The sequence below is a fragment of the Pseudophryne corroboree genome, chromosome 1, assembly GCF_028390025.1.
Source record: "Pseudophryne corroboree isolate aPseCor3 chromosome 1, aPseCor3.hap2, whole genome shotgun sequence".
Lineage (NCBI taxonomy): Eukaryota > Metazoa > Chordata > Amphibia > Anura > Myobatrachidae > Pseudophryne > Pseudophryne corroboree.
The window spans coordinates 974,159,490-974,185,633 of NC_086444.1; the positions used below are offsets into that span (position 1 = coordinate 974,159,490).

General features: G+C 46.0%; 1 protein-coding gene across 1 annotated transcript in view; it reads left to right on the forward strand.

Annotated features, from left to right (window-relative positions):
* Positions 1-26,144, forward strand: part of PLRG1 (pleiotropic regulator 1) — a 128,749-nt gene that overhangs the window by 60,003 nt on the left and 42,602 nt on the right. Inside the window, exons 4-9 of the mRNA XM_063920516.1 lie at positions 2,483-2,536; positions 6,365-6,458; positions 6,692-6,782; positions 23,925-24,023; positions 24,348-24,440; positions 25,796-25,945. Coding sequence (XP_063776586.1) covers positions 2,483-2,536; positions 6,365-6,458; positions 6,692-6,782; positions 23,925-24,023; positions 24,348-24,440; positions 25,796-25,945 — 581 coding nt within the window. The remainder of the gene's footprint in view (positions 1-2,482; positions 2,537-6,364; positions 6,459-6,691; positions 6,783-23,924; positions 24,024-24,347; positions 24,441-25,795; positions 25,946-26,144) is intronic.

Here is a 26,144-nt window from a genome sequence, read left to right on the forward strand (position 1 = left end):
CGGTGCTATGCTCCTGGTCACTGTGGTGACCCTCCTAAAGCACATTCAGGACACTACACGCGTCCTCTGTGATTCCCTTAAGGAGATGGGGAACTTTAATGCTAGGACCTCTGCCATGGCAGTGTCGGCGCGCTGGGACTTGTGGTTGGGTCAGTGGATAGCGGAATCCAAACAGTGTGGAATCCCTCCCCTTTTCAGGGGAATGTCTCTTTGGGGTTGAATTGGATACGTGGATTTCCTAAGCTACGGCTGGGAAATCCACGTTTCTCCCCTCTGAGGCCCCGCCAGCAAGACGCTCCTACCCGGTGCCGTCTGTACAGTCCTTTCGGTCTCATAGATTTCGATCTAAGGCCAGAGGTGCCTCCAATGCGACTAGAGGCACCAGAGGTAAGTCAAGAAAGCCTGCAAGCCCAGCTCTCTGAAACAGACCTCCAGTTCTGCTTCCACTAAGGCCTCGGCATGACGGTGCCCACCCACCCCGAGGGGATCTTGAGATGGGAGCTCGACTGTGTCACTTCAGCTGCGTCTGGGAGTCTTCCTACCAGGATACCTGGGTCAGGGATCTCGTTTCTCAAGGCTACAAGCTGGAGTTCGACACTGCTCCTCCCCAACGATTTTTCAAATCAAGCTTACCAGATTTGGGGGATATGCATGTTACGTTGCAACAGGCCATCCTAAAGTTGATCCAGTCCCACGTCATTGTTCCAGTACCAATACCACAACGAGGCAAGGGTTATTACTCCAACCTGTTTGTGGTTCCAAAACCGGACGGTTCGTTAATACCCATTTTGAATCTAAAATCCTTGAATCCTTACCTGAAGGTGTTCAAGTTCAAAATGGAATCCTTGTGAGCAGTGATTGCGGGCCTCGAAGAGCAGGAATTCATGGTTTCCTTGGATATCAAGGACGCCTACCTCCATATTCCGATTTGGCCACCTCATCAAACGTACCTGAGGTTTGCCCTGCTGGATGATCACTACCAATTCCAAGCATTGCTCTTCGGCCTGTCCACAGCTCTGAGGGTGTTCACAAAGGTGATGGCGGAGATGATGTTCCAGGTCCATGGAGTCAATATTGTCCCTTACCTGGACAATCTTCTGATCAAAGCAAGATCCAGGGAGCTTTTGTTGCTCCATATCGACCGCACTATCCAACTTCTGTCACGCCATGGGTGCATCCTCAACTTACAGAAGTCCCACCTGGAGCCGTCTCAGCGGCTCCTGTTCCTGGGGACGTTGCTGGATACTGTGGCCCAGAAGGTGTTCCTACCAGAAGACCAGGTGAGAACACTTCAGGAGATGGTCCGTATGGTGCTCCATCCTACTCGAGCGTCCATCCATCTTTGCATAAGATTGTTGGGGAAGATGGTCGCCTCATACGAGGGTGTGCACTGCAGGTGTGGCAGATATAACGTGCAGAGAGAGAGTTAGATTTGGGTGAACACACCCCACCTACATGTAAATCTCTGCACATGTTATATCTGCCCCCTCTCCCCTGCAGTGCACATGGTTTTGCCCATTAGGGAACAAATTTGCTGCTGTGATCAGTTCTGTATTAGGCCCAATATCTCACCGTGTGTATGCACCTTTAGTCTGGGGAACCAGGGAAATTACCTCCATGTAGGATGAGATTTTCTTAAAAACTGTTTTGTATCTATTCCTATAGTACAAATTTTCTTGCATCTTGGCAGTGATTAAAATGTATGCAGATTTCAATATTAACATGATGTTATTTTTAACCAATTAGGCTTTTTGCCGTTATAGTCTAACAAACACTAGACGAAAGAAAGCTAGTTGGGCTAATTTATTTAACTGATGGCGGCTCTTGTGCGTTTTCTCTGCCTGTTTTGGAAAACGGAGACTGCTCGCAGCTCCTTAGGCAGAATCTGCAGATTCTGCAGCTTACCCCCATCATGTGATGTTCGTAAATAGCCCTTGTTCTGTAGTATTCTGCCTGTGGATGTACAGTTATAGAGACCTGTTTGATGAATGTTTTTGTTAGTTGGTGCTGGACAACCTGATACATTCTAACCTTCAAAAGGCCACACATTACTCTTAGGGGGACATTTACTAAGCAGTGATAAACGTGGTGAAGTTGCCCATGGCAACCAATCAGCATTGACGTAACATTTATCATTTGCATACTATAACAGTATACAGAGCAGCTGATTGGTTGATATGGGCAACTTCTCCACTAGCTCACTTCTCCACTTTTATCACTGCTTAGTACATGTCCCCCTTAATCTCAGTAATATGTTAAAAGCATACATTTTATCCAAGAAATACACCTCATTAATAACATACCAGTAAGTTAAATAAGTATGACAATAACTAACTGACAGCTGAGTATTGCAGTTAAAAGGAATGCCAGATTTGATGTAGTGTCAACATGTGATTTTATGAATGTTATTTTTCCTTTGTTAGATATTGTTTACTTCATTACACTATTGTATATTATAAAATGTGTGTTTTATGTTGAACAGGTCTTGAGTCTGAGTACATGGTAACTGGAACACATCCATATCCATCAGGGCCAGGTATTTCATTTTTATATTGTTGTACATGTAAATAGATAATCTTTTTGCCACCCTTGCTGCTACCAAATTTTGTTACTCAGTGAAGCTCTTGGGATCAGTGATTTTTGTACAGAACATACACACAGGGTGAATACACACATAAAATAATTAACCAATTTTAATTTATCTTCTTGAGGGTGGGAAACCCTTGCTTCATTGCAGTTAGACATTAGACCCAGGATCCACCTAAATGTTGTTGGTTTAATTTAGGATATTTAGGGGTATATGCAATTAGCGGCGAATCCCCCGTATTTTTAAAACCAGCACCGGGCTCTGCGCCTGGTGCTGGTGCAAAAAATACGGGGGACAAAAAGAGTAGGGGTCCCCCGTATTTTTTACACCAGCATCGGGCTCCACTAGCTGGACAGATAATGCCACAGCCGGGGGTCACTTTTATACAGCGCCCTGCGGCCGTGGCATTAAATATCCAACTGGTCACCCCTGGCCGGGATACCCTGGGGGAGTGGGGACCCCTTCAATCAAGGGGTCCCCCCCCCCCAGCCAACCAAGGGTGAAGCCCGAGGCTGTCCCCCCCATCCAAGGGCTGCGGATGGGGGCTGATAGCCTTGAGAAAATTACAAGAATATTGTTTTTTCCTGTAGTACTACAAGTCCCAGCAAGCCTCCCCCGCAAGCTGGTACTTGGAGAACCACAAGTACCAGCATGCGGGAGAAAAACGGGCCCGCTGGTACCTGTAGTACTACTGGAAAAAAAATACCCAAATAAAAACAGGACACACACACCTTGAGTAAAACTTTATTTCACACCTGCCGACACACACATACTTACCTATGTTGACACGCCGACTGCCACGTCTCCTGATCCGACGATCCGGGGTACCTGTGAATAAAATTATACTCACCTCAATCCAGTGCCCAGATATAAATCCTCGTACTTGGCAAAAAAAATAAACGAACACCCGGACCAGCAGACTGAAAGGGGTCTCTGCATTCGGGGGAAAGGGGTCCCATGTGTAACATGGGACCCCTTTCAGTCCGCTGGTCCGGGTGTTCGTTTATTTTTTTTGCCAAGTACGAGGATTTATATCTGGACACTGGATTGAGGTGAGTATAATTTTATTCACAGGTACGTCGGATCAGGAGACGTGGCAGTCGGCGGGTCAACATAGGTAAGTATGTGTGTGTCGGCAGGTGTGAAATAAAGTTTTACTCTCAAGGTGTGCGTGTCCTGTTTTTATTTGGGTATTTTTTTTCCAGTACAACTATAGGTACCAGTGGGCCTGTTTTTCTCCCGCATGCTGGTACTTGTGGTTCTCCAAGTACCAGCTTGCGGGGGAGGCTTGCTGGGACTTGTAGTACTACAGGAAAAAACAATATTCTTGTCATTTTTTCAAGGCTATCAGCCCCCCATCCGCAGCCCTTGGATTTGGGGGGACAGCCTCGGGCTTCACTCCTGGCCCTTGGGTGGCTGGGGGGGACACACCCCTTGATTGAAGGGGTTCCCACTCCCCCAGGGTACCCCGGCCAGGGGTGACTAGTTGGATATTTAATGCCACGGCCGCAGGGCGCTGTATAAAAGTGACCCCCGGCTGTGGCATTATCTGTCCAGCTAGTGGAGCTCGATGCTGGTGTAAAAAATACGGGGGACCCCTACTCTTTTTGTCCCCCGTATTTTTTGCACCAGGCGCAGAGCCCGGTGCTGGTTTTAAAAATACGGGGGATCCCCTGTCCATTTTCCCCCCGGATTTTTAGAACCAGGACCGGCTCGAAGAGCCCGAGGCTGGTTATGCTTTGGAGGGGGGACCCCACGCCATTTTTTTTCGGGATTTTACCATTCCATCTAAAAAAAAAAATTTTTTTTTTAAATATATAAATAATACTTGTGCCTCCCAAAAAGACAAACCAAGTACCTAATCCCTTCTAATATAAATAGATATGCTATTACCATTAAAAAAAAACACCAAAAAAAACATGTTTTTAATTTTTTTTATTAGATTCACCCACCAAAGTGTGGCGGATTGAAAATGACGAATTTACTGTCTAAAAGCACTGTTGTCGAATTTCCAAACTTCAATTGAATATACTTTTGTCGAATTGCCGCATTTGTACCAATGCAGAAATGTCGAATTTGACAAATATCGAATTTCAAAAAGTCGAATTTTGAAAGTTCGTTTTTTTGACGGAAAGTACTGAATTGCATTGTCGATTTTTTTTATTTTTTTTGCGAAAAAGTCCCGTTTTTCGACAATTTCGGGAATTCGACCGCAATTGCATATACCCCTTAGTGTTGTGAATTTATATCCCATCAAGGTACAACATCTCCAGCCAGACATGCCTGCTAGCACTGAGGTCCCTGTCGGATCAAACTAAACAATGCAGTTTCATCTGTGCAATGTTACACGTGTAATCGGATTGACATCAGTCAATACTGGGGCAATGCATCGCTACTGTAAACTGTACTGTAGAAGTCACCGTGACATTAGGAAAATACAACATTTTCGAGTGGTGTGTGTATATACACACACACACACACACACACACACACACACACTACTGTGGAAAAAATGCTTCAAAGTAAGAATGCATTCAAAATTTCATGTGTTAATAGTTTATTTTTAGCAATTAATAATATGCAAAGTGAATGAACAGAAGAGAAATCTAAATCAAATTAATATTTGGTGTGACCACTCTTTGCCTTCAAGACAGCATCAATTCTTCTAGATACACTTGCACACAGTTTTTGAAGGAACTTGGCGGGGAGGTTGTTCCAAACATCTTGGAGAACTACCCACAGATCCTCTGTGGATATAGGCTTGCCTTCTGTCTCTTCATGTAAACCCAGACAGACTTGATGATGTTGAGATCAGGGCTCTGTAGGGACCATATCATCACTTACAGGACTCCTTGTTCTTCTTTATGCTGAGGATAGTTCTTAATGACTTCGGCTGTATGTTTAGGGTCGTTGTCCGCCTGCAGAATAGACTGGAGCTAATCATAAGCCTCCCTGATGATATTGCATGATGGAAAAGTATCTGCCTCTATTTCACAGCATATATAAATCTTACATTTAAAATGAATAGGTCGGTCTGTGGTTAAGCATCCAGACAGGTTTCAGGGGAGTGGAGGTTTGGGGTTTATGACCCGGTCAGACATCATGGCAGAATGCGCTGGGCAGAACTGGATTTTGATGATAACTTCACAGTGGGGTGGCAATTGGTCTGGGATGCTTAGTGGAGTAGTTGGGGTCCCGGTTGGACCTCACGACGGAATGCGCCATGCAGACGTGAGGAGTCTGTTCTGGGCCTTCCACTGGATGATTTTGGATGAAAACATTAATGAACTGTAATAACTGACAGAAATAACCTTAATTTAATTTCCTAAAATAACCATTAATCAGTGAACTAAAATAACTGACATAAATAGAGATGGGAAGACAAAAATATTGTGTACCCAAAAGCCTGGAATAGCAACAAAAGAAAAACTTTAAACCCATCTCGCAAAGTAATAGTGATTATAAAACTGAATAGAAAGGAAAGCTGGGGATTAGGGCTACTGGCGAGAACACCAAGAACAAAAAACGGCACCGGGCAGTTACCTCATTGGTGTGTTGGAAGAGCTACTAATTGTTTTTAAAATTTTGACAGATACGTCCTTCTCTTTGACAACTTAATAACTTGAACATTTAAACCTGGGCAACGCCGGGTACTTCAGCTAGTATATTTTAAAAATGTACATTTAAGCTCACACTCTTTGGAAATGTATTTCGTCCTTCCCTGGAGTTTTTGCATGTATAACATCACTTGTGTCTTATACATGCTGTCGTTTTTAGGTGTTGCATTGACGGCAGATACTCAGATCCAAAGAATGCCCAGTGAATCCGCAGCACAGTCTTTGGCTCTGGCACTCCCACCTTCACAATCAAGGTAAATCTTTCACATATTATCCCTGCACAGACCACTAACGAAGCAATATATGGAACATTAATAAGCATTGCACCTAGTGATCCATGCTTTTATGCACAACTGTTGTTCTGTAATCCCCTGTGTGTAAATAAGGTAATCAGAAGAAAATATAGATTCTTCAAAATTTGGTATACCCCTTATGTTGCACAATGACAATCTTACGTTTAGTAATTTTGAACTTCTGTTCTACCCAGGTTAGATGCTCACCGCACTGCAGCTGGTGTTGGCGATATTTACAGGCAAGCTGGGTTTTCTGAGCGCTCACAGCCACCTGGCCTGTCACTGGTAAGTTAACTTGGTGCTCTTTGTATAACACATGAAGAACTAAAAGATAGCACTATTGTGGTGATAATACAACGTAAGGGACATGTAGTGATATCAATGAAAGTTAGGCAACGAAACATACTTCCTAACGGAGAAAAAAATATTGCAGGCTTTTATAAGATCTTACCATGAAAACCTATTACACACGTTGCTGAAAACACAATGTGTGATTATTTGTGGGGTTTGCTGTGATTGGTGCAGGCAGTATCCCGAGACAACATAAGCCACATAGTAAAATTGATGTCTATTCTTCGGCTGGCTACACATCAGAATGATGTGTTGGCAGCCGATGGGCCGACATTGATTAAATGGTACACAGAATGATATAGTGAAGGAAGGAGCAGAAATAGAGGAGCGCTATAGTGAAGGAAGGAGCACTGTTCCGTCATTCATTACACCACACCGGGTCCAATTGGCCATGCAGTGCATCCAACAAGAAGATATTGCATGAGACCGTTGGAGCATGTAGATCGGGCGCACACACTGAACTATCCAGCTGATGTTTTTCCGATTTAACAGGAAACGACAGAGATTGCTCTAGTGCAGGCATGTCAAACTCAAAATCCAAACTGGGCCGAATAATCTAGGTCTAAAGCTGGCCATACACCTAAAGATTTATTGTCCGATGTGGCTGGATGGAATGAAAATCTGGTAATGACAATTGATCATTTGCTCCGAAATGCCAGAAAACTGACAAAAACTGTTCTTCAGACAAATTGGTTAAATCAAATGGATTTAACCAATTTGTCTGTCTGTTTTTCAGTGTTTGGGAGCAAATGGTCAATTATCATATGCTCCCATACATTACCAGATTTTCGTTGGGACCAGCCAGATTGGACAATAAGGGGTATATTCAATTAGGGTCGGATTCATTCCGACATGCATTTGTCGGAATGGATCCGACCACCCCTCTTCAATCTCATCTCAATTCGACTTTAAAAAAGTGGAATTGAGATAAGGGACCCAGAGGAGGAGAAGGGGAGGCCAGCGGGCAGACGGAAGAGAGCAGCGCTACAGAAGGACGTCTCACAGCTGCCAGACCTCACGGCAGTGTCGCTCCAGCAAGCGTGACCTCACTTTCTGGAGCCGGGTGGACGCTGCTGTGAGCAGCGCGGCTATGAGACATCCTGCTGCAGCGCTGTGCTGTAGCACTTCTCTCCCCTGTATGGCCGCAGCTCTCCCCGCGCCCCCCCCCCTCCCCCTCCTCTCCTCCACTGGGTCCTACATCTCAGTCCGACATTATTTTATGTCGGACTGAGATGGTCGGAAACGGGGCCAAATCCTGTCGATTTTGGCTCCATTTCACTTAAAATTCCACGACTCGTCGAGTAAAAACTGATGGGATTGAATAGGTCGAATCACTATTCGACCTTAAAAATAAGAATTTACTTACCGATAATTCTATTTCTCGGAGTCCGTAGTGGATGCTGGGGTTCCTGAAAGGACCATGGGGGATAGCGGCTCCGCAGGAGACAGGGCACAAAAAGTAAAGCTTAAGGATCAGGTGGTGTGCACTGGCTCCTCCCCCTATGACCCTCCTCCAAGCCTCAGTTAGGATACTGTGCCCGGACGAGCGTACACAATAAGGAAGGATTTATGAATCCCGGGTAAGACTCATACCAGCCCCACCAATCACACTGTACAACCTGTGATCTGAACCCAGTTAACAGTATGATAACAGCAGAGCCTCTGAAAGATGGCTCACAACAATAATAACCCGATTTTTGTAACTATGTACAAGTATTGCAGATAATCCGCACTTGGGATGGGCGCCCAGCATCCACTACGGACTCCGAGAAATAGAATTATCGGTAAGTAAATTCTTATTTTCTCTATCGTCCTAGTGGATGCTGGGGTTCCTGAAAGGACCATGGGGATTATACCAAAGCTCCCAAACGGGCGGGAGAGTGCGGATGACTCTGCAGCACCGAATGAGAGAACTCCAGGTCCTCCTTAGCCAGGTTATCAAATTTGTAGGATTTTACAAACGTGTTTGCCCCTGACTAAATAGCCGCTCGGCAAAGTTGTAAAGCCGAGACCCCTCGGGCAGCCGCCCAAGATGAGCCCACCTTCCTTGTGGAATGGGCATTTACATATTTTGGCTGTGGCAGGCCTGCCACAGAATGTGCAAGCTGAATTGTATTACACATCCAACTAGCAAAAGTCTGCTTAGAAGCAAGAGCACCCAGTTTGTTGGGTGCATACAGGATAACAGCAAGTCAGTTTTCCTGACTCCAGCCGTCCTGGAACCTATATTTTCAGGGCCCTGACCACATCTAGCAACTTGGAGTCCTCCAAGTCCCTAGTAGGCGCAAGACACCACAATAAGCTGGTTCAGGTGAAACACTGACACCACCTTAGGGAGAGAACTGGGGACGAGTCCGCAGCTCTGCCCTGTCCGAATGGACAAACAGATATGGGCTTTTTTGAGAAAAAAAACACCAATTTGACACTCGCCTGGTCCAGGCCAGGTCCAAGAGCATGTTCACTTTTCATGTGAGATGCTTCAAATCCACAGATTTGACTGGTTTTAAACCAATGTGTTTTGAGGAATCCCAGAACTACGTTGAGATCCCACAGTGCCACTGGAGGCACAAAAGGGGGTTGTATATGCAATACTCCCTTGACAAACTTCTGGACTTCAGGAACTGAAGCCAATTCTTTCTGGAAGAAAAATCGACAGGGCCGAAATTTGAACCTTAATGGACCCCAATTTGAGGCCCATAGACACTCCTGTTTGCAGGAAATGCAGGAATCGACCGAGTTGAAATTTCTTCGTGGGGCCTTCCTGGCCTCACACCACGCAACATATTTTCGCCACATGTGGTGATAATGTTGTGCGGTCACCTCCTTTCTGGCTTTGACCAGGGTAGGAATGACCTCTTCCTGAATGCCTTTTCCCTTAGGATCCGGCGTTCCACCGCCATGCCGTCAAACGCAGCTGCGGTAAGTCTTGGAACAGACATGGTACTTGCTGAAACAAGTCCCTTCTTAGCGGCAGAGGCCATAAGTCCTCTGTGAGCATCTCTTGAAGTTCCGGGTACCAAGTCCTTCTTGGCCAATCCGGAGCCATGAGTATAGTTCTTACTCCTCTACGTCTTATAATTCTCAGTACCTTAGGTATGAAAAGCAGAGGATGGAACACATACACCGACTGGTACACCCACGGTGTTACCAGAACGTCCACAGCTATTGCCTGAGGGTCTCTTAACCTGGCGCAATACCTGTCCCGTTTTTTGTTCAGACGGGACGCCATCATGTCCACCTTTGGTAATTCCCAACGGTTTACAATCATGTGGAAAACTTCCCCATGAAGTTCCCACTCTGCCGGGTGGAGGTCGTGCCTACTGAGGAAGTCTGCTTCCCAGTTTCCATTCCCGGAATGAAACACTGCTGACAGTGCTATCACATGATTTTCCGCCCAGCGAAAAGTCCTTGCAGTTTTTGCCACTGCCCTCCTGCTTCTTGTGCCGCCCTGTCTATTTACGTGGGCGACTGTCGTGATGTTTTATCCCACTGGATCAATACCGGCTGACCTTGAAGCAGAGGTCTTGCTAAGCTTAGAGCATTATAAATTTACCCTTAGCTATATTTATGTGGAGAAAAGTCTCCAGACTTGATCACACTCCCTGGAAATTTTTTCCTTGTGTGACTGCTCCCCAGCCTCTCGGGCTGGCCTCCGTGGTCACCAACATCCAAAACTGAATGCCGAATCTGCGGCCCTCTAGAAGATGAGCACTCTGTAACCACCACAGGAGAGACACCCTTGTCCTTGGATATAGGGTTATCCGCTGATGCATCTGAAGATGCGATCCGGACCATTTGTCCAGCAGATCCCACTGAAAAGTTCTTGCATGAAATCTGCCGACTGGAATTGCTTCGAAGGAAGTCACCATTTTTTTACCATGGCCCTTGTGCAATGATGCACTGATTTTAGGAGGTTCCTGACTAGCTCGGATAACTCCCTGGCTTTCTCTTCCGGGAGAAACACCTTTTTCTGGACTGTGTCCAGAATCATCCCTAAGCACAGGAGACTTGTTGTCGGGATCAGCTGCGATTTTGGAATATTTAGAATCCACCCCTGCTGTTGTAACAGTATCCGAGATAGTGCTACTCCGACCTCCAACTGTTCCCTGGACTTTGCCCTTATCAGGAGATCGTCCAAGTAAGGGATAATTAAGACGCCTTTTCTTCGAAGAAGAACCATCATTTCGGCCATTACCTTGGTAAAGACCCGGGGTGCCGTGGACAATTCAAACGGCAGCGTCTGAAACTGATAGTGACAGTTCTGTACCACGAACCTGAGGTACCCTTAGTGATAAGGGCAAATTTGGGACATGGAGGTAAGCATCCCTGATGTCTCGGGACACCATATAGTCCCCTTCTTCCCGGTTCGTTATCACTGCTCTGAGTGACTCCATCTTGATTTGAACCTTTGTAAGTGTTCAAATTTTTTTAGATTTAGAATAGGTCTCACCTAGCCTTCTGGCTTCAGTACGACAATATAGTGTGGAATAATACCCCTTTTCTTGTTGTAGGAGGGGTAATTTAATTATCACCTGCTGGGAATACAGCTCGTGAATTGTTTCCCATACTGCCTCCCTGTCGGAGGGAGACCTTGGTAAAGCAGACTTCAGGAGCCTGCGCAGGGGAAACGTCTCGACATTCCAATCTGTACCCCTGGGATACTACTTGTAGGATCCAGGGGTCCTGTACGGTCTCAGCGTCATGCTGAGAGCTTGTCAGAAGCGGTGGAACGCTTCTGTTCCTGGGAATGGGCTGCCTGCTGCAGTCTTCTTCCCTTTCCTCTATCCCTGGGCAGATATGACTCTTATAGGGACGAAAGGACTGAAGCTGAAAAGACGGTGTCTTTTTCTGCAGAGATGTGACTTAGGGTAAAAACGGTGGATTTTCCAGCAGTTGCCGTGGCCACCAGGTCCGATGGACCGACCCCAAATAACTCCTCTTCCTTTATACGGCAATACACCTTTGTGCCGTTTGGAATCTGCATCACCTGACCACTGTCGTGTCCATAAACATCTTCTGGCAGATATGGACATCGCACTTACTCTTGATGCCAGAGTGCAAATATCCCTCTGTGCATCTCGCATATATAGAAATGCATCCTTTAAATGCTCTATAGTCAATAAAATACTGTCCCTGTCAAGGGTATCAATATTTTTAGTCAGGGAATCCGACCAAGCCACCCCAGCTCTGCACATCCAGGCTGAGGCGATCGCTGGTCGCAGTATAACACCAGTATGTGTGTATATACTTTTTATGATATTTTCCAGCCTCCTGTCAGCTGGCTCCTTGAGGACGGCCCTATCTATAGACGGTACCGCCACTTGTTCTGATAAGCGTGTGAGCGCCTTATCCACCCTAAGGGGTGTTTCCCAACGCGCCCTAACTTCTGGCGGGAAAGGGTATACCGCCCATATTTTCTATCGGGGGGAACCCACGCATCATCACACACTTCATTTAATTTATCTGATTCAGGAAAAACTACGGTAGTTTTTTCACATCCCACATAATACCCTCTTTTGTGGTACTTGTAGTATCAGAAATATGTAACACCTCCTTCATTGCCCTTAACGTGTGGCCCTAATAAGGAATACGTTTGTTTATTCACCGTCGACACTGGATTCAGTGTCCCTGCCTGTGTCGACCGACTAAAGTAAACGGGCGTTTTAAAACCCCTGACGGTGTTTTTGAGACGTCTGGACCGGTACTAATTGTTTGTCGGCCGTCTCATGTCGTCAACCGACCTTGCCGCGTGTTGACATTATCACGTAATTCCCTAAATAAGCCATCCATTCCGGTGTCGACTCCCTAGAGAGTGACATCACCATTACAGGCAATTGCTCCGCCTCCTCACCAACATCGTCCTCATACATGTCGACACACACGTACCGACACACAGCACACACACAGGGAATGCTCTGATAGAGGACAGGACCTACTAGCCCTTTGGAGAGACAGAGGGAGAGTTTGCCAGCACACACCAAAAACGCTATCATTATATAGGGACAACCTTATATAAGTGTTTTCCCTTATAGCATCTTTTTTATATATTTTTAACGCCAAATTAGTGCCCCCCCTCTCTGTTTTAACCCTGTTTCTGTAGTGCAGTGCAGGGGAGAGCCTGGGAGCCTTCCCTCCAGCCTTTCTGTGAGGGAAAATGGCGCTGTGTGCTGAGGAGATAGGCCCCGCCCCTTTTTCGGCGGCCTCGTCTCCCGCTCTTAACGGATTCTGGCAGGGGTTAAATATCTCCATATAGCCCCCGGAGGCTATATGTGAGGTATTTTTAGCCAAAAATAGGTTTTCATTGCCTCCCAGGGCGCCCCCCTCCCAGCGCCCTGCACCCTCAGTGACTGCCGTGTGAAGTGTGCTGAGAGGAAATGGCGCACAGCTGCAGTGCTGTGCGCTACCTTAAGAAGACTGAGGAGTCTTCATGCCGCCGATTCTGGACCTTCTTCTTGTTTCAGCATCTGCAAGGGGGCCGGCGGCGAGGCTCCGGTGACCATCCAGGCTGTACCTGTGATCGTCCCTCTGGAGCTAATGTCCAGTAGCCAAAGAAGCCAATCCATCCTGCACGCATGTGAGTTCACTTCTCCCCTAAGTCCCTCGTTGCAGTGATCCTGTTGCCAGCAGGACTCACTGTAAAATAAAAAACCTAAGCTAAACTTTTCTAAGCAGCTCTTTAGGAGAGCCACCTAGATTGCACCCTTCTCGGCCGGGCACAAAAATCTAACTGAGGCTTGGAGGAGGGTCATAGGGGGAGGAGCCAGTGCACACCACCTGATCCTAAAGCTTTACTTTTTGTGCCCTGTCTCCTGCGGAGCCGCTATCCCCCATGGTCCTTTCAGGAACCCCAGCATCCACTAGGACGATAGAGAAAAGTCGAAAACTGACGTCTTTTCGACAGACGGCAGTTTTTGACCCTAATTGAATATAACCCTAAATCTTTAGGTGTATGGCCAGCTTAAGTCTTGGGTGGGCCGCAAGAAAAAGAAAGTCTTATATGCAATTTTGAAAGGTTTGTTAGAAAAATCAACAATAAAGTATAATCAAAGAGATGTCAGGTATCAGGAAGAAAACTACTTTTGTGAAAGAGTTGTGATATTCCCCCATCATATATGTAGTGTGAGCAGAGAGCTGTGTTATTCCCCCTCACATATGTACGGTCCCCTCTCCTCTAGTTATTCATAATACCACTTATCAGTGTGTGCTGGGAGCTGTATTATTCCCCCTCATATATCACTGTGCGGTCCCCTCTCCTCTATGATACATATCAGTATGAGCTAGTAAAATGTGTCACTTACAGCCCCCTCTATCCCTGCAATCCAGCCACATGCCCCCTGGTATCCCCTCTTGCTCCTTGTGTCCCCTCCACCCACAAGCCCGCTGTGCCTCCTGTGTATATTCAGCCTCCAACTCCTGTGCCAGCCACCTCCAATTTATCTTCTTTGTTGAGAGATATTTTTCGATCCACGTTCAAAAGAATCCTCCTGCAAGTAGGGCAGCTGGGTACACAGGGCAGTCGGGCAGACACACCTACAGGGCATGACGGCTTCAGGAATACAGCAGGGGGTAGAGCTTTGCAAAGGCAGCCGGGCATACGCAGCAGCTCCCCCGTGGACATTTCCCCATCTTCTCGTGCTTGTGCAAAACGGTAAATGCTGCCCGATCAGAGCTAAGCTCCGATCACAGCAGACAGGCCAACAGTAACTCATCCTGCGATGGCGGGCTGCATTCCATTGTTTTTAAGAAAAGTAAACTTGGGGCGCAAAAGTATGCATTGTGGGCTGCATGCTTCCCGCGGGTTTGACATGTCCTCTCTAGTGTGTACCCAGCTTTAGTGTATCAGATATTGACATCTTTTCAGCACCAGTTTAATGTCTGCTAGACTGTGCTCTCGACCGTAAAAGTAATTTGCAACAAGTGTCTCAATTTCTCTATGGTTTTTGTGCAAATGAAGGATTCCCGTGTTTGTTTCTAACCTCGCATAAAGCCCCCTCAGTGATACATTTGGTGAACAGTATTGGTACACATTTTAGGAAGCACATGTTCTGAAAATGTTATAATGCCGCCTGTTGGCAATGAGCACTCTTGCAGTACCTGTGATGCGAGGCAGCTGCCTCTCCTGATATTGCATAACAGTGGGCCTTTTATTGTAAACCGCGGCGGGGACCTAATGATGATCCTCCAATTTTGGGTCTAGAGACGTGAAGGAACTGTGACTATATCCTTTATCTGACTATGTATGCAGCATTTACTGCTCACGCAGCAGAGCGAACGGGTCCCTGCTGCGCATGCGCCGGCGCCTTTGTGCGCCTGCGGCACAGCCGTAGCAGGGCAGCGATCGCCTCTGCCTGATTGACAGGCAGAGGCGATCGATGGGCGGGAGGGAGCGAAACGGCGGCATTTGGCCGCCGTTTCGTAGGCGTGGTCCGGCCAACGCAGGCGTGGCCGGACCGAACGGGGGGGGGGCGCAGCGGCTGCGTGACGTCATACGCAGACGCTGTGGGCCAGGGAGCGAGGAGTAGCTCCCAGCCAGCACGCTAAAGCTGCGCTGGCCGGGAGTTACTCCTGAAGTGCAAAGGCATCGCCGCAGTGTGATGCCTTTGCACTTCTGCGAGGGGGGGCCGGATTGACATGCGGGGCGGGCTAGCCCCGTGCTGGGTGTCCCCCCGCATGTCAGGAAAGTTGATCGTAGCGGTGCAAAATTTTGCACAGCTACGATCAACTCGGAATGACCCCCATAGTACTTTCAGCTGTAGATTATTGCCAGAGGCAGTATCAGTAGTTCTGTTTGTTTCTTGGTATTTTTGCCTCTGAAACGTTGGCTATCACAGTGAAAAGCATTCTTTTACAGAGATATGGATTCTCTCTGTGCGCACAGAAGGTGCCGCCTCAACAATTTACACACAAGTGGGGCGTATCCCTCACCCTGATAAACATGTATACAAAAATGTTGTGTGTCAATTGTAGTAGGCGCTCCTTTACATCAAATGTGACGATAATAAACAGTAATAATGCTGTTTATTATTGTCACATTTGATGTAAAGGAGCGCCTATTATAATTGACAGTGAAAAGCATTGTTTGTCTTCCACACAATGTATATTCAACCTTTTGGCTAATATTATGAAACATGTAGCCTAGAGTGCTAAAATAATGGTACTCGTGCCTATGTCCACTTCATTATTTATTAACAGTTACTTATATAGAATCAACATATTGCATTGCACTTTACAATTGAAGGGTAATAAAACAAGATTAGGTAATAACAGGATAGGTGCTACATATTGCATATTGGTACAGCCAGATTTCAGAGGTTATTGATGGGCTGTGTGATCCAGTCACACAGTACTGTTGCCCTGGGGTTAGTGTAACGTGGCAAGTAACTAACGACCAGTGAGCCTTACATCAGTAGTAGGGAAATTAAAATAAAGACTCTTAAAAGAAAGAGTTGTAGAGTACCTAAAATCCAGCAATTTACAGGATTCAATCTTGTTTGCCGGATATAAAGTAGAGAGTTGTAGTAAATGGAGTGCATTCACATGAGGGAAAGGTTATTAGTGGAGTGCTCCAGGGATCTGTACTTTGACCAGTGCTTTCTAATATCTTTATTGATGACATTGCAAAAGGTACGCCTTCTTGCAGATGCAATAGGGGTTGACACACCAGGAAGGGTAAAACTAATGATTGATGATCTAGATAGACTAGAGGAAAGGCCAGTAGCATGACAACTACAGTTTAATGCCCCCAAAAAATGCAAAATCATGTACTTGGGTCTCAAAAAAACCTAAGGCTAAATATAGTATCACGGGTGCTATAGTGGAAACTACTGAGGAGGAAAGGGATCTATGTGTCACTGTTTCAGGTGACTTAAAGGCAAGTAAACAATGTAAAAAAGCAATAAGAAAGGCAAGTCAGATGCTTGGTTGCATAGAGAGAGGAATCAGCAGCAGAAAGAAGTAATAATGCCACTGTAGAAGACATTGGTATGGCCTCATCTTGAATACAGTGTTCAGTTCTGGAGACAATATCTCCAGAAGGATATTAATACATTAGAGACTGTACAAAGAAGATCAACTAAAATGGTGCATGGCCTACATCTGAAAACTTACCAGGATAGACTAAAAGATCTTAACATGTATAGTTTGGAGCACAGAAGGGAAAGAGGGGACATGAAAGAAACTTTCAAATATATAAAGAGTTTTAACAAGGTACAATAGGGGAGACATTCTTCAAAGGAGAACACAGAGACATGCACTGAAAATGGAGGGAGGTGCTGTAGGTTCTGGGGAAAAAATTTCTTCACATAAAGTGTAGTGGACAAGTGGAATAGCCTCCCGTCATAGGTGGTAGAGACTAATACAGTAGAGCAATTTAAACATGCTTGGGATAGGCATATGAATATCCTTACACTGAACTAAGGATCTAATAGGGTTTGAGGTGACAACAAGGTTAAAAAAGGGTCAGACTAGATGTGCCACGTAGTTAACTGCCATCAAATTCTGTTTCTATGAGTGTAACAAAGACAGTATGTAGTTATGTGTGGACTGTATAGAGGGGATGTGATTGGGTAGAATAGTTTTTGGTGAGAGAACTTTCATCTGTTACCCCTTTCCGTAGTAATGGTACACACACACGGTGCAATTATTGCATGCTATTTGATCTTTTTAGTTCAAATAGCACCGTGTGTATTGTACCTTGCGATGCGATGTGCGCTCCATATCTAGTCCATATCTCAAGGCAAAATAGTATGTGAACCTGCCTTCACATTTTTGTACTACAGCACACATAGTACATTGTAGTGTATTTAAAATTGGATGTAGTTCAAATAGCATACACCACTTAGTCCAAATCGCATAGCCCAGATTGTATAGGCTCAAATCTCACCTAGCACAGATAGCATTGTGTGTGGGCCCCATTACCATGCGAGTGTCTGCTTCCATTGTGAAGCAACGTCTGCACCTCTATTGCTGGCTCATTGTACAGATATGAGTGGTAATGGACTACACCTGCAGAAAGGCATCACTGTATGTGGAAGATGTCTGTAGGAAAGACGCCATCCTTGCTACTTGCTTCCTTTTTGTGCATTTAAAAAAAATAAAAAATCTTTACTAGTAAACAGCTACCATTTTAATAGCAGAAAGTCCCTCTCTGCCGTTTCCAATTTCCAGGTCTACTACAAAATTATAGCCTGTATATTTATGTGCCTGTGTTAGTAGAAGCTGTAACTCAAAGATAGGGGACGTAAAGGGGTGTAGTGTGAAAAATTGACATCCAGAATGTTAAGATGGACAATATGTCGACATTCGTGAATGTTGACATTGAACATGTCAAAATACAGGTGTTTTTTTTTTACATATTTTAGCTTAACCTTAAAAAAAGTAAAAAAAATTTGTAGACATTCTGGTGTCAACATGTCAACATACTTTTTCTCTAGCATCCATAAGGGATATTGGGGACACATTAGTACAATGGGTATGGACTGGTCCAAAGGAGCCAGTGCACTTTAAATTTCTTCCACTGTGTGTGCTGGCTCCTCCCCTCTATGCCCCCTCCCACAGGCAGTTTAGAAAAAAGTGCCGTCAGGAGAGGTTGCACTCTGCTAGCTTCAGAGTTTTTCTTCTTTTTATTTTAAAGTTTTATGTATTTCGGTATGCTGTTTGGGCAACAGCATACCTGCACCGTGGGAGTTAGGGGAGGGGACGGTCAACGGCATCGTGAGGTGCAGAGCCGATTCTCCGCTGCAGGACCACCGTCCTGAGGGTTTGTTTGTTCAGCGGGGCACTACGCCTTGGCTGTCGCAACCGCAACAAGCCGCACTCCCCTAACATTGCCTGAAGGTGATCTTCGGTGGTGAGTACACACCGGGGACCCCGGTAGGGGGGTCCCCCGGTTCTTGGTGTGGCAGAAGCGCGGGTGAGACATACGGGTTCCTCCTGGGGGGGACCCGCTATAGCCCCTGCATGAGACTTGTTAGCGATGGCTGTACCAAACATTCATGTAATGCTACAGCATAGTTAAAAGACAGGGCCAGTATAAATATAGCTGTGTAACTCCGGCGTCACTACGTGGGTCGGAGATACATCAGAGCGGACTCAGCTGCATTTTGGCGCCTTCCTCTGCATAAGCAGCAGCAGCCTCACAGCTCCTTCGGACTGTCACACGCTGGATCACTGGTACAGCGTGTTAATTAGGGAGAGAGCCGCTGATTGTGCACAGATATTATTCCTCTGAGGAAATTACATTGTATAAGCAGTTCTTACTGTTCTGTAAAACGCTGACCGCCTCACTGGGGCTCTGCAGCGTCGGGTGTGCTGGGTCCTTTTCCTCTGCGTCTCCTCTCACATGCAATAGTGCAGGCTTGCATTGTAATCAGTCTGTGTTATATGTGGGTTGTGTTTTCATTATGGTAAAATAAAAGTTATGCAGTGTATGTAATGCCAGATTCTCCCCTCTTTCATCTGGTTCCATATCATATCAATGCTGAGGACAATGAAGGGGAGGAGTCGTTAGCCCACCTGGCTAGGGGCTATCAAAACTATGATGTCTGATATGTCATCTCAGCTCACTGCAAATGCCAACAAAACACAAAAACTGCAAAAAGCAGTAGCGGATCTTGCTTCCAGGGCTGATGTTCCCCATCCCCTCCTCTCTACTGCAGGTCCACATAAACGTGTTTTACCTGCACTTCTATCAGATTCTGATGATGATATACAGGATAATGGGGACGATGTGGATCCCATAGGTGGGGATTCCACTCCTACACTGGGTATTGAACCCCTCATTTTAGCTATAAGGGAGGTGCTAAAGCTCCCCCTAGATGACGCTGAAAATCAGCAGTCGTTTTTCCTCCCTCAAGACAAACTGTCACATTTCCTGATTCTAAGGAATTAGATGATCTATTTAAACTAGCCTGGAAGAATCCAGATAAAAAAATATCAGGTGTCCAAAATGGTTTTTGAATACATTCCCCTTTGCCCCTGGGTGTAGAAAGTTCTGGGAAGAATCTCCGGCTCTAGATGTCTCGGTCTCTCGCCTCTCTAAGATGGCGGTACTCCCGGCTCCGGGCTCCTTCACGGTAAAGGACCCAGGGGATAGGAAAATTGAGGCCACACTGAAATCTATCTACGTTGCTGCAGGGGTATCTCAAAGCCTGGTGATTGCAGGTTGCTGGATGACGCATGCAATTCACACCTGGGCTACTCAAATTCAGGAGGGTCTCTCGGGTGACATGACCCTAGTTAATACGGGTGCTTTACTAAAACACATTCAGGACACGGTAAGAGTCCTCTGTGACTCCCTAAAAGAGATTGGCAATATTAATGCTAGAACCACTGCTATGTCTGTGTCAGCACGCAGAGCCATAAGGTTGCGTCAGTGGATTGCAGACGCTGACTCCAAAAGTAATGTGGAATCTCTTCCCTTTACAGATGAATGGCTCTTTTGAGGCGAATTGGACGCATGTATCGCGAAAGCTACTGCTGGGAAATCTGCGTTTCTTCCCTCGGGGGCTCCGCCTGCTAGACGTACCTACCCGGGTCCGTCTACTAAGTCCTTTTGGTCCATCAAATGCAGCTAGAGGCACCAGGGGAAAACCTAAGAAACCAGCTGTTGCCGGCTCTCAAGAAGAGAGCACCAGTTCAGCTTCCGCAAAGACATCAGTATGACTGTGGCCGCCCACCCCAGGAGTATCTCGAGGTGGGAGCCTGGTTACGTCACTTCAGGCACATTTAGGAAAGTTCCTGCCAGGACGCCTGGGTAAGGGACCTTATTTCTCAGGGTTACAAGCTGGAGTTCGACAGTGCTCCTCCCCAAAGATTTTCCAAATCAAGCTTACCAGCTTTGAAAAATATACGTGTTACGCTACTACAGGCCATCACAAAGTTGGTCCAGTCCCAAGTCATTGTTCCAGTACCCCGGCAACAGCAAGTACAAGGCTATTACTCCAGGCTGTTCGTTGTGCCAAAACCGGATGGGTCTGTGAGGCCAATTTTGAATCTGAAGTGCTTGAATCCTTACCTAAAGGTTTTCAAATTTAAGATTGAATCTTTGCGAGCAGTGATCGCAGGCCTGGAACAACAGAAATTCCTTGTGTCCCTGGATATGAAGGACCCCTACCTCCATATCCCAATTTGGCATCCTCATCAGGCCTATCTGAGGTTTGCCCTGCTGAACGATCTCTACCAGTTCCAGGCGTTACCCTTTGGCCTATCTACAGCTCCGAAGGTATTCACGGAGGTGATGGCGGAAATGATGTTCCAGCTCAGGGTCGAGGGGGTCAACGTGGTCCCTTACCTGGATGATCTCCTCATAAAAGCCAGCTCCAGGGAGCTCTTACTGCTCCATATAGATCGCACTATACATCTTCTGTCACACCACGGGTGGATCCTCAATTTACAGAAGTCCCACCTGGAGCCATCTCAGCGGTTCCTGTTTCTGGGAATGCTACTGGATACTGTAGCGTAGAACGTGTTCTTCCCAGAGGACAAAGTGAGAACTCTCCAGGAAATGGTTCGCATGGTTCTCCGACCGACTCGAGTTTCCATTCATCTTTGCTTAAGATTGTTGGGAAAGATGGTAGCCTTGTTCGAGGCCATCCGGTATGGACGGTTCCATGCCAGACCCTTTCAACTGGACATCCTACACAAGTGGTCCGGTTCCCATCTTCAGATGCACCGGATGAGTCAACTGTCCCCCCGGACCATGTTTTCACTCCTGTGGTGGCTGCAGTGTACCAATCTCCAGGAAGGTCGACGCTTCGGAATTCAGGATTGGATTCTCCTCACGACAGATGCGAGTCTTAGAGGATGGGGGGCTGTCACCCAAGGGGCGCAGTTCCAGGGCAGGTGGTCTGCACAAGAGGCCCTTCTTCCGATCAACATCATGGAACTTCAGGCTATCTACAAAGCCCTGATTCAGGCCTCCCTTCTGTTCCAGGATCAAGCAATCCAGGTACAGTCGGACAACGCCACGGCTGTGGTGTACATCAATCGACAAGGAGGGACAAAAAGCAGGGCCTGCACTCTGGGCGTAAATAAATGCACTAGCGCTGTCCGCAATCTTCATTCCGGGAGTGGACAATTGGGAAGCAGACTTCCTGAGTCGCCACGATCTCCACCTGGGGGAATGGGGCCTACATCCCCAAGTGTTTCAACAGATCGACCATTGGGGTTGCCCCAGATCGACATGATGACGTCTCGCCTCAACAAGAAACTACGCTCCTATTACTCGCGAACCAGAGACCCTCAGGCGTGCGCAGTGGATGCACTGACGTCGCCTTGGCCTTACCAGCTGGTCTACATGTTTTCTCCTGCTCAATAGGATCCGGCATCAAGGAGTACAAGCAATTCTGCTTGCCCCGGATTGGCCCCGGAGAGAGTGGTACACGGATCTTCTGAATATGTCCATCGAAGATCCTTGGCCTCTACCACTCAGAAGGGATCTTCTTCAACAAGGCCCGTTCATCTACCCGGACTTACGGTGGCTTGATGTGATGGCATGGAAGTTGAGCGGAACATCCTAGCTCACAGGGAACTTTACAAAAAGGTCATTGCCAGTTTGGTGCAAGCCAGGAAACCTGTGACGTCAAAACACTATCATTATATCTGGCGGAGATACGTCTCCTGGTGCAAGGAATGCACATATCCATCTGCCGATTTTCACTTGGGAAGATTCCTTCGTTTCCTGCAGGCGGGAGTGGATCAAAAGGCTTACGTCTGAGATCCATTAAGATTCAAATTTAGGCTCTTTCAATCTTCTTCCAAAAGAAGTTGGCTATACTGCCTGAAGTTCAGACCTTCTTGCAAGGAGTGCTTCACATCCAACCTCCGTTTGTTCCGCCTACGGCTCCTTGGGATTTGGATGTGGTATTACAATTTCTACAGTCCTCCTGGTTTGAACCTCTGATGACTGTAGAAGACAAGTACCCCACGTGGAAGACGGTGTTACTGGCCCTGGCTTCTGCTAGACGTATCTCAGAATTGGGGGCCTTATCGTATAAAAGTCCGTATTTGGTCTTTTATGAGGACAGGGCGGAGCTCCGGACTAGACAGCAGTTCCTGACGAAGGTTGTTTCATCTGAATCAACCTATTGTGATTCCGTTCTGAGGCTTCTGCTCCTCCGGAGACATTGGATGCTGTACGTTCCTTGAAGATCTATGTCAAGCGTACAGCTCGGATCAGAAAGGCTGATTACTTGTTCGTGCTCTATGATGCCCAGAAGAAGGGTTGCCCTGCTACAAGGCAGTCCATTGCTCATTGGATTCGACTTACTATGCAACAGGCCTATCTGTCGGCAGCCTTACCTGTTCCTTTGTCTCTAAAGGCTCACTCTACTAGATCGGTGGGCTCTTCCTGGGCGGCTGCCCGTGGAGTCTCAGCCTTGCAACTATGCCGAGCCCCTACCTGGTCGGGAAGAACACCTTTGTGAAGTTCTACAAGTTTGGTACCCTTTCCAGAGAGGATACCCAGTTTGGGCAGGCAGTGCTGCAGATATCTCCGCACGTTCCCGCCCATTCTGGAAGCTGTGGGACATCCCCATCATACTAATGTGTCCCCAATATCCCGTATGGATGCTAGAGAAAATAGGATTTTAAATATCTACCAGTAAATACTTTTCTCTTAGTCCATAAGGGATATTGGGCGCCCACCTCTGTGCAGTGACTTTCTACAGGTTCTCTGTTAGGTGTTACCTGTTCCGTTGCTGTTTATGTTGCCAGATGTTGCTGGCCCAGTTATGCTATGGTGTGCTGGTTTAGAAATCTCACCACACTTCCTGTTGTTATGTTCCTTCTCTCAAGTATGTAATTCTCCTTCGGGCACAGTTTACCTATAACTGAGCTGTAGGAGGAGGCATAGAAGGGAGGAGCCAGCACACCCAGTGGCAGAAATTTAAAGTGCACTGGCTCCTTTGGACCCCGTCTATACCCATCGTATTAATGTGTCCCCAATATCTCTTATGGACTACGAGAAAAGGATTTACCGGTAGGTATTTAAAATCCTATTTTTCCTCAAGTTTATCACTCTTTTTGTATAACAGTTTTCATTTTGAAAAAGGTTCAGTATATCTGTTTGTATTTAAGGCTGCTATGGAGTCTGGTGGAACAAAACACTCGACCTTAGCAAAGAAAGCGCCAACAATGCCCAAACCACAGTGGCACCCCCCTTGGAAACTGTACCGCGTAAGTGTTAACCTCTTTCTCGTGTAATAACAGTAATCATCATGGACCATTATCAGTGCTTCCCATAGTACGTTGGCTGTTTCCTGCTCATAGCTCACCTGCAGTTTTCTGTAGCTATTTGCAGCGGAAATCATTTTACCAATAAATAGCTTTGTCGTAACTGATATATTTAAGTAGCTTATGCCTTTGGGAACTTACGTTTTATATAGTATCCTGCAGTATATCCCTAACACATAATCTTTCTTGTGGTTGCTAGGCATCGTCTCATAAACTTGTTTGTATTGTCTTCACTTTGTATAAATGAAGTGTGTGCTCTTTGTACAGGTTATCAGTGGTCACTTAGGGTGGGTGCGATGCATAGCCGTTGAACCTGGGAACCAGTGGTTTGTTACAGGCTCGGCAGACAGGACAATTAAGGTAAGAGGACTTCACCACAGAGTTTGTTCTTTCGTGCTAAAGGGTATAATTTCCAGTGCTCCCATTGTGCCTTTGTAATTTTCTTCATGCCGGCTTCAGCAGTGGAGAAAAAGCAATTTGCTTTTCCACGTTAGAATGGTTTAGATGTGCGAATCAATACAACTAACAAGTAAATTGCTGAAATAGAAGCGGTCTCACTTGGCTAGCGTTCAGCATTTACTTAATAACATGGTAGTTATGTCAAAGGAAATGAAAGAAATTATGTATAAAAAAATCACAAAATCTGTGTTTGCTCTATAGACCATGTACACGTAGAACATGTGAGTTTGTCAATTACAGAGTATTGTAACCACTATATACAAAGGACAGATGCCTTTTTATCAGTAGTAAGATATTGATAAGATGATATATCAATTGCCTGTTTCTCAAGCCCAATTATAAATGTGTTTATGATGGCACTACCTGGAGTTATAATACGATGTGCATATGTGACACGGCAGTACTAGAAGCCCTGCACTTGTGGGGATTATACCCATTTATAAGTAACTGTTTCCATTGGTAGCTTTAACGTGAAGATGTACGCTTGTTTTTTTTTTATCCAGTTGTTGTAATTATGCTTCCTCTAAAGGGGCGGGATGTACTAAACAGAAAATGCAGTAAACCTCCGTTTACCGCATTTTCCTAATGTACTAAGCCACGGACACCAGGACAGCGCAGCGGAAGGGATCACCAGCTTTTACTGGCGAAACCCCATTGAAGTCTATGGGCTTCTCCCTCGCCGCACTAGTGTGAGGGATCCCTCCCAGCATGCGCAGACTGACTCCCTGGGCGAAACCCCGGAAGTCAGGGAGCCGCATGAGATTGCAAAGGACAGCTCTTATCGGAAGAGCTGTCCTTCGCAATGCTGATCACATATGTAAGTACATATGCGATTAACATTATGACGAATGGCGGTGACGTCATTTAGTACATCACACCCATAGTGTTTAACAAACAGTAACGGTGCTACCTAAAAGAAAATAAATATGTATGTGTAAAATATATCTGTCTCTCTCTATAAAATTTTTAAGAATTTAAAGAAGCAGTCTTGGTTACATCTTACACACTATGCAATGAAGACCCGGCTCTTTGGCTCTGCTCCACTAATGTCTGATGCTGTTCTGTTTTCTCTCTGTCTCTGTCTATATTTCAGTAGAGAACACATGACTCCAGCTACTGTTAGTGGGCCCAGGAGAGACATCCTCTTAATACAAAGCACAACTGTAGCGTGATTTCTTGTCATCGTTTTAATAAGATTCTTGGTTTATAGAGTTTTTGTGCTGCACTGTTTGACTTAATTTCTATCTTCTCTCGAGATCTGGGATCTGGCAAGTGGTAAATTAAAGCTGTCCTTAACAGGACACATAAGCACTGTCCGAGGAGTGATTGTGAGCAACAGGAGCCCGTATTTATTTTCTTGTGGAGAGGACAAGCAGGTGAAATGCTGGGATCTGGAATATAATAAGGTATGTTTTGTATCTATACATAATGCATTAACCCAGGGAATACTACACTAAGCAGCCTTATTTATTAACTTGCTGTCAAAACTGAAAATGCCTTTGACCATTACATCTGGACTGTCGTGTATATGGAAGCTGTGGTACAAGTTATACAGTGAAGGCCAATGTATGGTTGATATTGGTGTACATTTTCCACCTACACTAA